Genomic DNA, 13,643 nt, shown 5'->3' with positions numbered 1-13,643 from the left:
AAAAAATTCGCCAGGCGTGGTGGCGGGCGCCTGTAATCCCAGCTACTCGGGAGGCTGAGGCGGGAGAATTGCTTGAACCTGAGAGGCGGAGGTTGCAGTGAGCCGAGGTTGTGCCATTGTACTCCAGCCTGGGTAACAAGAGCAAAACTCCATCTCAGGAAAAAAAAAAAAAAAGTAAGGACAATACTATTATTTCATTTTTTTCCACCAGAATAATCTGTTCTGTAGCTTGATATTTGAAGAAATATTATATTAAGCCTGACATTATTTATAAGTACGTCCCACCTCTTCCCTCTTTGGGGAAAATGATTAGTGAAGTCTCTAATATATGTGCATTTTACATATAATTGTGTAAATAGTCATATATACATATATACTACTTATTTACCCTTTTTGGAAATAACGTTTTTGTATAATATTCAAAATGGCCTTTAAAGGAATAACAGGATATTCTAGTTTACAGTTTTTCAAGGGTAGTGTGCCTTTATCTTGTCAACTTTGTAGAGATAAGCCACTTAATATTTTTAATTTTGCCATAAGAAAATTACAGTTGTTTTCAAGTATCTAAAAAGTAGTGTTAATGAAGTGATATCACTTAAAATAATAAAAGCTCCTTTTAAAAGAGGAGGGCATGGAGGTAGTTAAACTGGAAATTTATTGATGTGGGGTGAGTTTAGAAAAATATTCCATTTTTGCCAGCTACCCGGGGTGCTGAGGCAGGAGGATCGCCTGAACTCAGGAGGCAGAGGTTTCAGTGAGCCGAGATCGCGCCACTGCATCCAGCCTGGGCGACAGAGTGAGACTCCGTCTCAAAAGAAAAAAAAAAAAGAAAAATATTCCATTTTTGGAAAAAAACCCATTTTGATCCACAGTTCTTGGTTTTTTGTTGTGAATAAATCCAAGGCATTCTTGTAACTCTTTTTGGAAAATAATAAAATTAAATTGTAGTTGAAATATCATATACATTTCTTACATTTTTGAGTAAAAATATTATTTGCCTGTTAAAAAGATAAAACATTTGTTAACGTAATATATTTATTTTGCATCTAAAGCAACTATAATAGGGATGTTTCTAAATTGTTTTGAAAATAGAATATTGTTTTGTTTTATGTATAATTAAAATATATACATAAAATGCTTACTGTTTATGGCAATATACCAATTATATGTATAATAATTACTGTTAGCATTCTAAATAAAGTCTGTAACTATTTGTTTTAAAGAAACAACACCCTTGAAAGAGAGCTATAAGGAAGAATCTACAAATTCTGGACTGTCCATTCTGCTTGAGAGCATTGTATCTGATCTTGAAAAATCTCTTGGAACAGGTTTATCTTCAATATTAGAAACAGAAATGAAAATTGCTTTTGGAAACCTTTGGATGGAGGTGATTAGTTGTACTCTATTAGTTGAAGATTTCTTTTTTATTGCTGAAGATTTGTTATCTTAAGAAATATTACTTGTATAAAATGCATACGCTTCATTGAATAATCTGTATCATGTTACATTTTTCTTCAAGTTTTTCAAATAGTTTTTGACAGTTAAATGATGGACATTTCTTAATGGTTAGGAATATATGTTATTCTTTTTCTTTGAGTAAACATTTATTTTGCATCTGCTGTGTGTCAGATGCACTGTCCCATAGTGCTTAAATTGAATTAAAAAAAACTTACCTATTTAATTTGAGTCAAAATGTCTAATATAAGGAATCTCCCTAGCAATATGTATTCAGAAAAAGAAGTATATATTTTTGCTTGTGCTATGTAAATGTAAGCATCAGAGTATAAGTTGATTGTATTAGCAAGATATTTTGAATTTTCTTTGGATTCACACCTTTTTAACAATCAGTAAAACTTCAAATTTAATAATAATGGTTTCAAAAGTTCATTGTTTTTTTGTTTTGTTTTGTTTTGTCTTGAGACAGTGTCTCGCTCTTGTTGCCCAGGCTTGAGTGCAATGGCATGATCTTGGCTCACTGCAACCTCCGCCTCCCAGATTCAAGTGATTCTCCTGCCTCAGCCCCCCAAGCAGCTGGTATTACAGGCATGTGACACCATGCCCAGCTAATTTTTGTATTTTTAGTAGAGATGAGGTTTCACCGTGTTTGTCAGGCTGGTCTCAAACTCCTGACCTCAAGTGATCCTTCTGTCTCAGCCTCCCAAAGTGCTGGGATTACAGGCATGAGCATTTATATCTAGGAGAAACATGATTTCGCATCAGTCATAGCTTGTATCTATTCCAGCTGTTCAGTGAGATTCTAATATTTGCCAGAATGGTGCATTTGCTACTTGATTATACTGACAAAGTTGAACCAAAATGATGACGAATCATCAGAAGATACTAGGAGTGTTGATATCTCATAGTAGAGATAAGGAAAGTAATTGTATATATGTGAATGATTCAGAAAAGGAAGTGCTGACATCTTATAGAATTAAATGATCAATGTTTTTAATAGGCATGTCTTTGCAAGAGTGTAGCAAGTGACAATTATAATTGACATCTTTTTTCTTTTTTTTTGAGATGGAGTTTGGCTGGAGTGTAGTCGCGTGATCTTGGCTCACTGCAACCTCTTCCTTCTGGTTTCAAGCGATTCTCCTGTCTCAACCTCCCAAGTAGCTGGGAATATAGGTGTCTGCCACCACGCCCAGCTAATTTTTGTATTTTTAGTAGATACGGGGTTTCACCATGTTGGCCAGGCTGGTCTCGAACTCCTGACCTTGTGATCCGCCCATGTTGGCCTCCCAAAGTGCTAGGATTACAGGCATGAGCTACTGAACATCTTTTTTCTATATAGATTTTCACCCAGTTATATGAAATAATTAGATTAATTTTCTTATAGTGATGACTGTGTTGACAAGTAGATTGAAGGACCTTTCCTGATAAAACTATGTTTCCTCTGATTAGATCTATGTTTTTCTTTTTTGCACAGTTTCTGAAACTATTAAGATTAATACTAATGTGAGTTTTACACCAGCAATTTGCAATAGAATTAGCATTTTAATATTATGATTGACTTTACATCTTTTAATTAAAAAAAATCCAACTAATTATATTTTGCTCAGAAATATATGTAGGAATCCTAAATAGGTACTTTTTAATAATAAGAATAATAAATCTAGAGATGTTAATTTTTTTCTACATACTCTTTAGATCCTGTACCTGAAACCACCATGGACTCTACTACATTTACTACAGTGCTTTAAAAAACACTGGTTGGCTGTATTTGGATTAGTTATGGAAAAGAACTTGCTTTTAACTATTGAGAGCCTATACAAAAATCTCTGTAAAGGTATGACTCTTTTATTTTTCTCTTTAGCAGTGTTGTATTAAGTCAGACTAGCAGATATATTCCCTGGGATGTGAAGATAAATTAATGAAGAATTTGTTAATTAGTTCTTAATCATTTATACTTCTAATTTCTAAAGGTATTTGTGGAAACTGGATGAATAGATGCAGCTCATAGAGCTTGTGACTGTAAATGGTATTGTTGATATTTCAAAATATTGTAAATATATAATTTTTGATGAAGTTTACCTTGAGAACTTTTAAAACTATGTTTTACAGTCTGTTCAGATACACCAATAGAATTGATTAGACTTTTTTCATTTCTTACAGTGTTTAACACAGACTTTGAGTACATTTCATGTACTAATTTTCAGAATAGTGTGTCAAGGTTTCTATTTAAACTATATGGATAAGGAACAAGAAACCTTTGGCTTTGGTGTGTAGTGAATTTTAGAACTGGAAGAGACCACAGTGAACAACTTAGTTGGTTTTTAAACTATATTGAACAGAACTTTTGGCTTCTTGAAGTGCCTCTGCTGCCACAGATGGGTGATGGGAAGATTGAAGGGGAGCCCGGTAGGTGGTGCCTTTGGCCCTCAACCCCAACTTTAGCGAGAGCAGCTTTTAAAAATTATTTATGGAGATTCTATATAGGACTTGGAAAAAAGTTTATCTGCTGTGAGGAAAAAAATGTGAGAAAAACTGATCTAATGTTGTTAAAGCCTATATTTTATGATCAAGGAAACTAGTCTTGAAACAGTAAGTGACTTGTTGAAATAACTAGATTTGTCTTGTTATGCCTTTAAAAGGCAAAGACTGAGCATGGTGGCCCATGCCTGTAATCTCAGCACTTTGGGAGGCCAAGGTGAGTGAATTGCTTGACCCCAGGAGTTCAAGGCCAGCCTGGGCAACATGGCAAAACTCCCTTTCTACAAAAAATACAAAAGTTGGTTAGGTGTGGTGGTGCATGCCTGTAGACCCAGCTACTTGGGAGGCTGAGGTGGGAGGATCATCTGAGCCTGAGAGGTGGAGGTTGCAGTGAGCCAAGATGGTGCCACTGCACTCTGGCCTGGGCAACAGAATGAGACCCTGTCTCAAAAAATATATATATAATATAAAAAAGCAAAGTGTGATTATTATTAAAGGTTCAGTTGGTACTTTGCTTTTTTCAAACTCCTCACATGAAGTGATGTGTTTATTATTTCATATATTAATTATATCCAGCGTACTTCTGAAACGTAACTGTGATGCCTTATAACAACCTGAGTACAAGAGGGCCGTTAAATAATTAAATTATTAAAGGCACGAAGGCCAGATAATGAAGAATAGGAGATGATTAATCATGAATCATATGCAAATCATTATTGCAGCACTTGAGCCCAGATTTTAACCTTAAAATCTTCATAGATGCTAGGACAAAAAGGAAAAAAAAATGCATATTCTATGATAGGTGTACCTTATTCTCTGTCTTTTCCTTGAAGTGTAAAGTCTTTGAAAATGAGTTGTTCTCAGAGGAGTAAAGAGTAGAATAGTGATTACCAGAGGATGGGGAAGGTGCAGTGGTAGGGGATGGTGAGAGATTGAGCAATGTAAAAAGCTACAGTTAGGAGGAATAAATTCTGGTGTTCTGCTGCATTGTAGGGTGACTAGAATTAACAGTTACATATTGTATATTTCAAAATAGCTGTAAGACAATATTCTTATCACAAAGAAATGATAAATGCTTAAGGTCATAGATATGCTAATTACCCTGATTTAATTGTTACACAATTTATACATATGTCAAAACATCACATTGTACTCATAAATATGTACAATTATTGTGTGTCAACCATAAATAAAATAAGTCAATAAATAAATATTTACCCTAGGGGATTTAAACCACCTAGTCATTTCCTTATGTCTCATCCATGGTAGATGTTCGATGAATATCTTTTTTTTTTTTTGATCTCCTAACATGATGAATTTACTCAGGAGTAAGGAAAAAAGATTCTAATCTAGAATGCATAGCTATGGCAAGCCACAGGTGCACCTGAAGAGGAGAGAGTAAGGGAAAGCTTTTATTGGCAAAAAGAAGTTCGTACCAGCTGCTTAAAAACAGAGTTTATTGGTGCCTGAGGCTCAAAGCCAGAGTTGGCATTAGTTCATTGGTGGAGACATTGTTACTGGGCAAAAGTTTTTTCAAGAGTGTCTTATCTGAACTGCTGTAGTCCTAAAGAATGTCTAGTGATAAACCCGGTTTAGAAATATGTGCATACATGCAAGACATGGATCATGAAAAGCATGAGATGCATGAAGGACATAGAGGGATTTCTTGTGGGATTTTTTTAGAAAATCCTTGAGACTGTTGTTATCGCAGAAATGCAAGCATGAGCTCCCCTCCTTCGGGCTATCCTGGCTCCAATTTTTTATTTATTTATTTATTTATTAATTATTATACGTTAAGCTCTGGGGTACATGTGCAGAACGTGCAGGTTTGTTACATAGGTATACACATGCCATGGGGGTTTGCTGCACCCATCAACCCATTATCTACATTAGGTATTTCTCCTAAGGCTATCCACCCTCTAGTCCCCCACCCCCTGACAGGCCCCAGCGTGTGATGTTCCCCTCCCTGTGTCCATGTGTTCTCATTGTTCAGCTCCCACATATGAGTGAGAACATGTGGTGTTTGGTTTTCTGTTCTTGTGTTAGTTTGCTGAGAATGATGGTTTCCACCTTCATCCATGTCCCTGCAAAGGAGACGAATTCATCCTTTTTTATGGCTGCATAGTATTCCATGGTGTATATGTGCCACGTTTTCTTTATGTAGTCTATCATTGATGGGCATTTGAGTTGGTTCCAAGTCTTTGCTATTGTGAACAGTGCCGCAGTAAACATACATATGCATATGTCTTTATGGTAGAATGATTTATAATCCTTTGGATATACCCAGTAATGAGATTGCTGGGTCAAATGGTATTTCTAGTTCTAGATCCTTGAGGAATCACCACACTGTCTTCCACAATGGTTGAACTAATTAACACTCTCACCAACAGTGTAAAAGCATTCCTATTTCTCCACATCCTTTCCAGCATTTGTTGTTTCTTGACTTTTTAATGATCGCCATTCTAACTGGCATGAGATGATATCTCATTGTGCTTTTGATTTGCATTTCTCTAACAACCAGTGATGATGAGCTTTCTTTTGTATGTTTGTTGGCTGCATAAATGCCTTCTTTTGAGAAGTGTCTGTTCATATCCCTCGCCCACTTTTTGATGGGGTTGTTTTTTTCTTGTAAATCTATTTAAGTTCTTTGTTGATTCTGGATATTAGCTATTTGTCAGATAGATAGATTGCAAAAATTTTCTCCCATTCTGTAGGTTGCCTGTTCACTCTGACGATAGTTTCTTTTGTTGTGCAGAAGCACTTTAATTAGATCCCATTTGTCAATTTTGGCTTTTGCTGCCATTACTTTTGGTGTTTTAGTCATGAAGTCTTTGCCTATGCCTATGTCCTGGATGGTATTGCCTAGGTTTTCTTCTAGGGTTTTTATGGTTTTAGGTGTTATGTTTAAGTCTTTAATTCATCTTGAGTTAATTTTTTTGTAAGGTGTGAGGAAGGGATCCAGTTTCAGCTTTCTGCATATGGCTGGCCAGTTTTCCTAACACCATTTACCTGGACAAAATTCAACAGCCCTTCAAGCTAAAAACTCTCAAGAAACTAGGTATCGATGGAACATATCTCAAAATAAATAGCTCTTAAGCTGTGTATGACAAACCCACAGCCAATATCATACTGAATGGGCAAAAGATGGAAGCATTCCCTTTGAAAACCAGCACAGGACAAGGATGCCATCTCTCACCATTCCTATTAAACATAGTATTGGAAGTTCTGGCCAGGGAAATCAGACAAGAGAAACAAATAAAGTGTATTCAGTTAGGAAAAGGGGAAGTCAAATTGTCTCTGTTTGCGGATGACATGATCAATATTTAGAAAACCCCATCATCTCATCCCAAAATTTCCTTAAGCTGATAAGCAACTTCAGCAAAGTCTCAGGATACAAAATCAATGTGCAAAAATCACAAGCATTCCAATAAACCAAGAACAGACAAACAGCCAAATCATGAGTGAACTCCCATTCACAATTGCTACAAAGACAATAAAATACCTAGGAATACACCTTACAAGGGATGTGAAGGTCCTCTTCAAGAACTACAAACCACTGCTCAAGGAAGTAAGAGAGGACACAAACAAATGGAAAAACATTCCATGCTCATGGATAGGAAGAATCAATATTGTGAAAATGGCCATACTGCCCAAAGTAATTTATAGATTCAATGCTATCCTCATCAAGCTACCATTGACTTTCTTCACAGAATTGGAAAAAACTACTTTAAATTTCATATGGAACCAAAAAAGAGCCCACATAGCCAAGACAATCCTAAGCAAAATGAACAAAACTGGAAGCATCACATTACCTGACTTCAAACTCTACTACAAGGCTACAGTAACAAAAACAGCATGGTGCTGGTACTAAAACAGATACATAGACCAGTGGAACTGAACAGAGGCCTCAGCAATAACACCACACATCTACAACCATCCAGATATCTATAAGTTACCAATTTTTTAAGGAATGGCACTTTCCCGTCATTGCCTTCAGTTGTAGAAGTTGTGTATTAGGGATATGATTATATGAAGGACAAGGAACAACATAGTGGACATCTCTCCAGAGCAGTTTTATAAAGCATGTAGAACCTTTTTTCGTATCTTTTACCAGGGTCATAATTTAGTTGATCTTTTAAAAGAGAAAGTCCGTAAACTATGTGTGACCTCAAAGTTAGTGTTAAAAATGAGGTGTCTAGTTGCCATCTTCCATCTGTTTTTCCTGGCAGGGGGGTCTGCTCTTAGACGCAGCTGAGAGGTGGTAGATGGCAGCTCTAACTGACATTAAGGAGAGAAGTGAAGATGTGATGACTGTATCTTCTGCTGAAAAATCAGTTTTGTTATCATTATAGTTTATTGGTCTTTGATCTCGAAGAATCTGATGCCTAACATTTAGTGAGTTATGAAGAATATGTCGTGGGATTATAAAAGTACCTCTTGCCAGGAGTTCATTGCCAGTGTGGCCAACATAGTGAAACCCTATCTTTACTAAAAATCCAAAAAAATTAGCTGGGCGTGATGGTGGGTGCCTATAATCCTAGCTACTTGGGAGGCTGAGAGAGGAGAATCACTTGAACCCGGGAGGTGGAGGTTGCAGTCAGCTGAGATTGCGCCATTGCACTCCAGCCTGGGCAACAACAGTGAAACTGTGTTTCAAAAAAAAAAAAAAAAAAGTACTTCTTGCTCTAAGATAATTTTGAATTAGAAAAATCACAGTTTATGTTCTTGTGTACTATCTTTTAATAAGACCTTCAGCTGTTGAGTTATATATTTGTTTAACTTCAGAATACCAAGCATGTATCCTTAGATTAGTTCATAGAAAATTGTGTGGAAGATGACTAGTAACTTTTATGACTTTGTTACCCATATTAGCTTTAAATAATTATTGGCCTTATATAACCATTAGACTATTTCATTCATGTAGATTTCTTTTTTGTTGTGTCTGTATACTGGATTTATTATTGTTATTACCCTTTTCCTCATAATCTTAGGAACTTTTGTAAGACAGAAATAAAATGATTAATTCATATACGTAAGCCTCATTAAACATACCTTACATTGGAAAAGCACCCTTAAAAGAAGTTGTGTCCAATTATATCTTCCTCAGGGGATTTACGTAGTTCATCACATCTACGGTCTGTCCCGTGTATAGCATCTCTTATTACCCACAGGAATTTAAACTAGTCATTGGCTTTAAAAAGAAATGAAAGTTTTCCTGTAAGGAAATACATTGGTTTACTTTATTTTTTTTTTTTATATTTTTGGATAAAGGAGAAGCCAGAGGCTTGGCTGTAACCATTACATTAGATTAGAGTTTCTGAATATTGTGGAATTAATTATTAAGATATAGTTTTTATTTCACTTGACCCTTCAGGATTTCACAAGCAAGTTCTTGTGTAACTGATACAGAGGAACTCCTTATTGTTTTTTAAACTCATAGTGCCATTGAACAGCCATGCTGATGTTTCAGAATACAATAGAGTCTCTGAAACTGTGAACATTAAAACAAAAAGTAAACAACAGTATAGCATGGTTATTTTGAAAACTGTTAGGTAGCATTCTGCTTTAATAATGGAAATAATTTTTTCTGTTCTGAGTTTTATGACATTAGTTACTTAATTTTATTGTTTATAACTTTTGAAATTTTTGAAATTATTGTCACCAGCTTTCCCAACTCATTTGAGAAGTTAGTGTAATTAGTTTTTGTTCCTTGAGATAAAATTGTTATACCTTTAAATTATTGTTTGTAGATTTTCTCACTTTTAATTTACAGGAAAAAAAATCTGCAGGCTTCTTTTGCTGTTGCCCAAACTTTTTTTCTCTCCTGAAGTTGTGTTGTACATATAGAGATAACTCATTGTTTTCAGTAAACATAGTATTAAGTTTCATGTAATGGAGTTGAAGATAAATCACTATGTAGATAGCTGAGGTGATGATGAGAGGTACCATATATAGCTGACATGCTTACCAGTATAGTCTGAGTCTTCTGATCTCTCCATAGTACTCTTACTTGAAATCACCTCAGCATTGAAATCTGTGGTTTGACTTGTTTCTTTGGTGATTTTCTCTTTTTTCTGGGGAGTGTAATATTCTTTAACTTTACTTTTACTTTGAAGTTGACCATGCTGAGAGAACTCCTGAAATCTGAATTCAGAATACCAGAATCAACTCAAAGGACTTTATCTATAACTAAATCTATTTAATTATTGCTTTTTGTACCAGAGGGATAACTTAGGAGTGGCATATAGGTGTAAATGTGTATACTGTTCTTAAGTTTCAAAATTAATACTAGTGTTCCAAAGACATTTTTATGATGTATACTCATTCTTCCATATTTTTCTGTCTCAATTTTCTGTTACCAGCTAATAAGGCAGTGGATTTTACAACAGTCAAATTCTTGCTTCAGGATTCTAGAATTTTGTTACATGCTTTCAGTACAAGGTCAAATTATGATGGTATTCTTCCACAGACCTTTGCTCAAGTAAACAACCTCCTTCAGACATTTGCAGAGGTAAGATGCCTTTGGAATGCCAGTTAGAGTAGCTAATTATATATGTTCTGAAAATGTGTTTAGCAGACAACAGTAGGTAAAGGATAATTTAATTCTAACTTATTCTAACATACTAAAGGCATTAAGTAAATGTTAAGTGAATTGAATAGAGAGTAAGCAACTCTTACAAGTTATAAAACCCATACCTCCTTTTATGGAAGGAGTGTCACAGCAGTTGTTCTTATTTTATATTATTTTCACTTATGGATGGAAGAAAGCTATGCATGCTATTTGACTGTTCATTTACAGTGCCTTAGGCCAGTGGATCTCACATACATCAAAAATACCTAGGAAATTGTTTTAAACATGCAGATGTCAAGACTCTCTGAAACCCTACTGAATCTATTTTTTGACAGTGTTACTTGATAATGTTGTTGTCCTTGTTTTACTTTTTATTTTGAAATGATTTCAAACTTATAAAATGGTTGCAAGAGCAGTACAAAGAATTCCCATATATATTATTTACCCTGATTTTCCAAATGTTAATATTTTATCACATTTGCTTTATTGTTTTCTTTCTCTACCTACCCACCTGTCTGTCTGTCCATCTATCTATCTATATTTTTTTCTGAGCTATTTGATAGTATATTGCAGATAGGATGCCCTTTTTCCCCTAGGTGCTCTTTTTCCCCAAGATATTTCCATATGTATTTTCTAAAAATAAGGATATCCTATGTAACTACAGTATAATTAATCATGAAATTAACATTGATACAATAGTTATCTGTGAACCTTATCCAAACTTTGCCAATTTGTGAAGTTTTTAACAAGTTTCATGTAATTCTTATGCAGCCATCTTAGCTGATGCCTTTTTATCTCTTTTAAACTTAACTATCTAATTTTTGTCCCCAGTCATACAGTCTTCTAATTTTTTATTTTTTATTTTTTTGACACAAGGTTTAACTCTGTCACCCTGGCACGATCAGGGCTCACTGCAACCTCCACCTACTGGGCTTAAGTGATTCTCCCACGTCAGCCCCCCGAATAGCTGGGTCTACAGGCATGGCGCCACCACACCTGGCTAATTGTTCATATTTTTAGTAGAGGCGGAGTTATGCCCTAATACCCAGGCTGGTCTTGACTCCTGGTCTCAAGCAATCCTCCTGCCTCAGACTCCCAAAATGTTGGGAATACAGGTGTGAGGTACTGTGCCTGGCCTCTAATTTCACGTCTAGAAAAATCTGAGAGTTTTATCTAGCATAAACAGCTCAAAAAACCTCAGTTATCACTACTACTAAAAGAGATACTAATGGAACTTTTATCTAGTATAGATGTTATGTTCTCTTTTTTCTCTGAGGAACTGAGTTGTCCAGGTTTTTCTCATTGATTTTTCATAGTCAGATAGGTCCCCTACCTATGAAGTAATCAAAGGATTAGATGATACTAACATTAATCATAGTCGATGAGGAAAGCACTTCCTTGCTAAGAGAATACTTACTTCATGGAGTAAAGGAAGCAGCTTTTTAAATAAACTGAGTGGAAATATGTGATCATTCTTGAGGAAAGAATTTGTTTAAGGGGTGAAATGATCTTTTGGTTTGAGATGACCAAAACATTGGTAGTTTTATTTTTTTAATGGCAAGTGTGATTTTTAGAACTAGTAGTAGGAAAAAATGGGCCTAGGGATTTAGAGGGTTATAGCATGAGTATTGTACCTTGATTGTGTTGGAAAAGATGTGTTCTCCTTTCCCGTCACAAAATTGAGTCCTAAATCATATCCTTAGTGAACAAACTGTAGTGAACAGATTGAAAGTGCAGGATACTTAAAGTCTTAACAGTCTTTTAATTAAGATTGTTGAGAATAAAACAAAATTTAGGATTTATTGAAATAAAAATAATAATGTTTAGTTTTTAACCATCTTCATTGATAAAATCCTACAGATGGGAGGTACCATGAAAATATGATGTTAAAATTTTGTGTTGTCAGGTAATGATATGCCTACTATGTATATGTTGCCCATTGCATACTTAAAGCTATTGACTTGACTGGGCATGGTGGTTCATGCCTGTAATCCCAGCACTTTGGGAGGCTGAGTTGGGTGGATCACCTGAGGGCAGCAGTTCAAGACCAGCCTGGCCAACATGGCAAAACCCTGTCTCTACTAAAAATACAAAAATTAGCCAGGCATGGTGGAACACACCTGTAGTCCCAGCTACTTGGGAGGATGAGGCAGGAGAATTGCCTGAACCCAGGAGGCAGAGGTTGCAGTGAGCTGAGATCGTGCCACTGCACTCCAGCCTGGGAGACAGAGCGAGACTTCATTTCAAAAAAAAAAAAAAAAAAAAAACCATTGACTTGTTAATAAATTATGTATTTCTGGATCTTGAGTTTCATTTGCTACGTTAGCAAGAGATTCATGAAGGCGAGTAGCAGAGAATCTATCATCCTCATAGTGCTTTCCCCTCAACACTTGGCTTTAGTGTGATTACTTGAAACCGTCCATGCTGTTTCCAGGATTAGAACTCTGAAGTGTTGCACCTTTATTTTTGTGTTAGAAACAATTCACTGTCTGAGTAAACCAAGAACTTTATGATTTAGTATAGTCCTTTAAAACAGGGGTCCCCTACCCCTGGGCCATGACTGGTATTGGCATAGCAGGAGGTGAGCAGCGGGCAAGCAAGCAAAACTTAATCTATATTTACAGTTGCTCCCCATCACTCACATTACTGTCTGAGCCCCACCTTTTGTCAGATCAGCAGTGGGATTAGATTCTTACAGGAGCATGAATCCTATTGTGAACTGTGCATACAAGGGATCTGGGTTGCATGTTCCTTGTGAGAATCTAATGCCTGATGATCTGTCACTGTCTCCCATCATCCCAGATGGGACTGTAAGGTCAGGGCTCCCACTGATTCTACATTATGGTGAGTTGTATATTCCTTCCCTCCCTCCCTCTTTCCCTCTCTCCCTTCCTCCCTTCCTCCCTAGAGTTTCTCTGTTGTTGCCCAGGCTGGAATACAATGGCACGATCCCAGCTTATTGCAACCTCCACCTCCCAGGTTCAAGTGATTCTCCTGCCTCAGCCTCCCAAGTAGCTGGGATTACAGGCATGTGCCACCACACCTGGCTAATTTTTGTATTTTTAATAGAGACAGGGTTTCACCATGTTGGCCAGGCTGGTCTGGAACTCCTGCCCTCAGGTGATCCACCCACCTCGAC

General features: G+C 36.2%; 1 protein-coding gene across 13 annotated transcripts in view; it reads left to right on the top strand.

Annotated features, from left to right (window-relative positions):
* Window positions 1-13,643, top strand: part of SWT1 (SWT1 RNA endoribonuclease homolog) — a 128,476-nt gene that overhangs the window by 46,940 nt on the left and 67,893 nt on the right. For 12 of the 13 annotated variants that reach the window (XM_055235284.2, XM_063613763.1, XM_055235282.2 and 9 more), the window contains 3 exons: window positions 1,224-1,387; window positions 3,151-3,289; window positions 10,296-10,444. In XM_055235284.2, the coding sequence (XP_055091259.1) occupies window positions 1,224-1,387; window positions 3,151-3,289; window positions 10,296-10,444 (452 nt within the window). The remainder of the gene's footprint in view (window positions 1-1,223; window positions 1,388-3,150; window positions 3,290-10,295; window positions 10,445-13,643) is intronic. The other variant, XR_010114739.1, reaches the window with a different exon arrangement.

The sequence above is a fragment of the Symphalangus syndactylus genome, chromosome 19 (genome assembly GCF_028878055.3).
Source record: "Symphalangus syndactylus isolate Jambi chromosome 19, NHGRI_mSymSyn1-v2.1_pri, whole genome shotgun sequence".
NCBI classification, from domain to species: domain Eukaryota; kingdom Metazoa; phylum Chordata; class Mammalia; order Primates; family Hylobatidae; genus Symphalangus; species Symphalangus syndactylus.
This window is presented reverse-complemented; position numbering and strand designations above follow the sequence as displayed.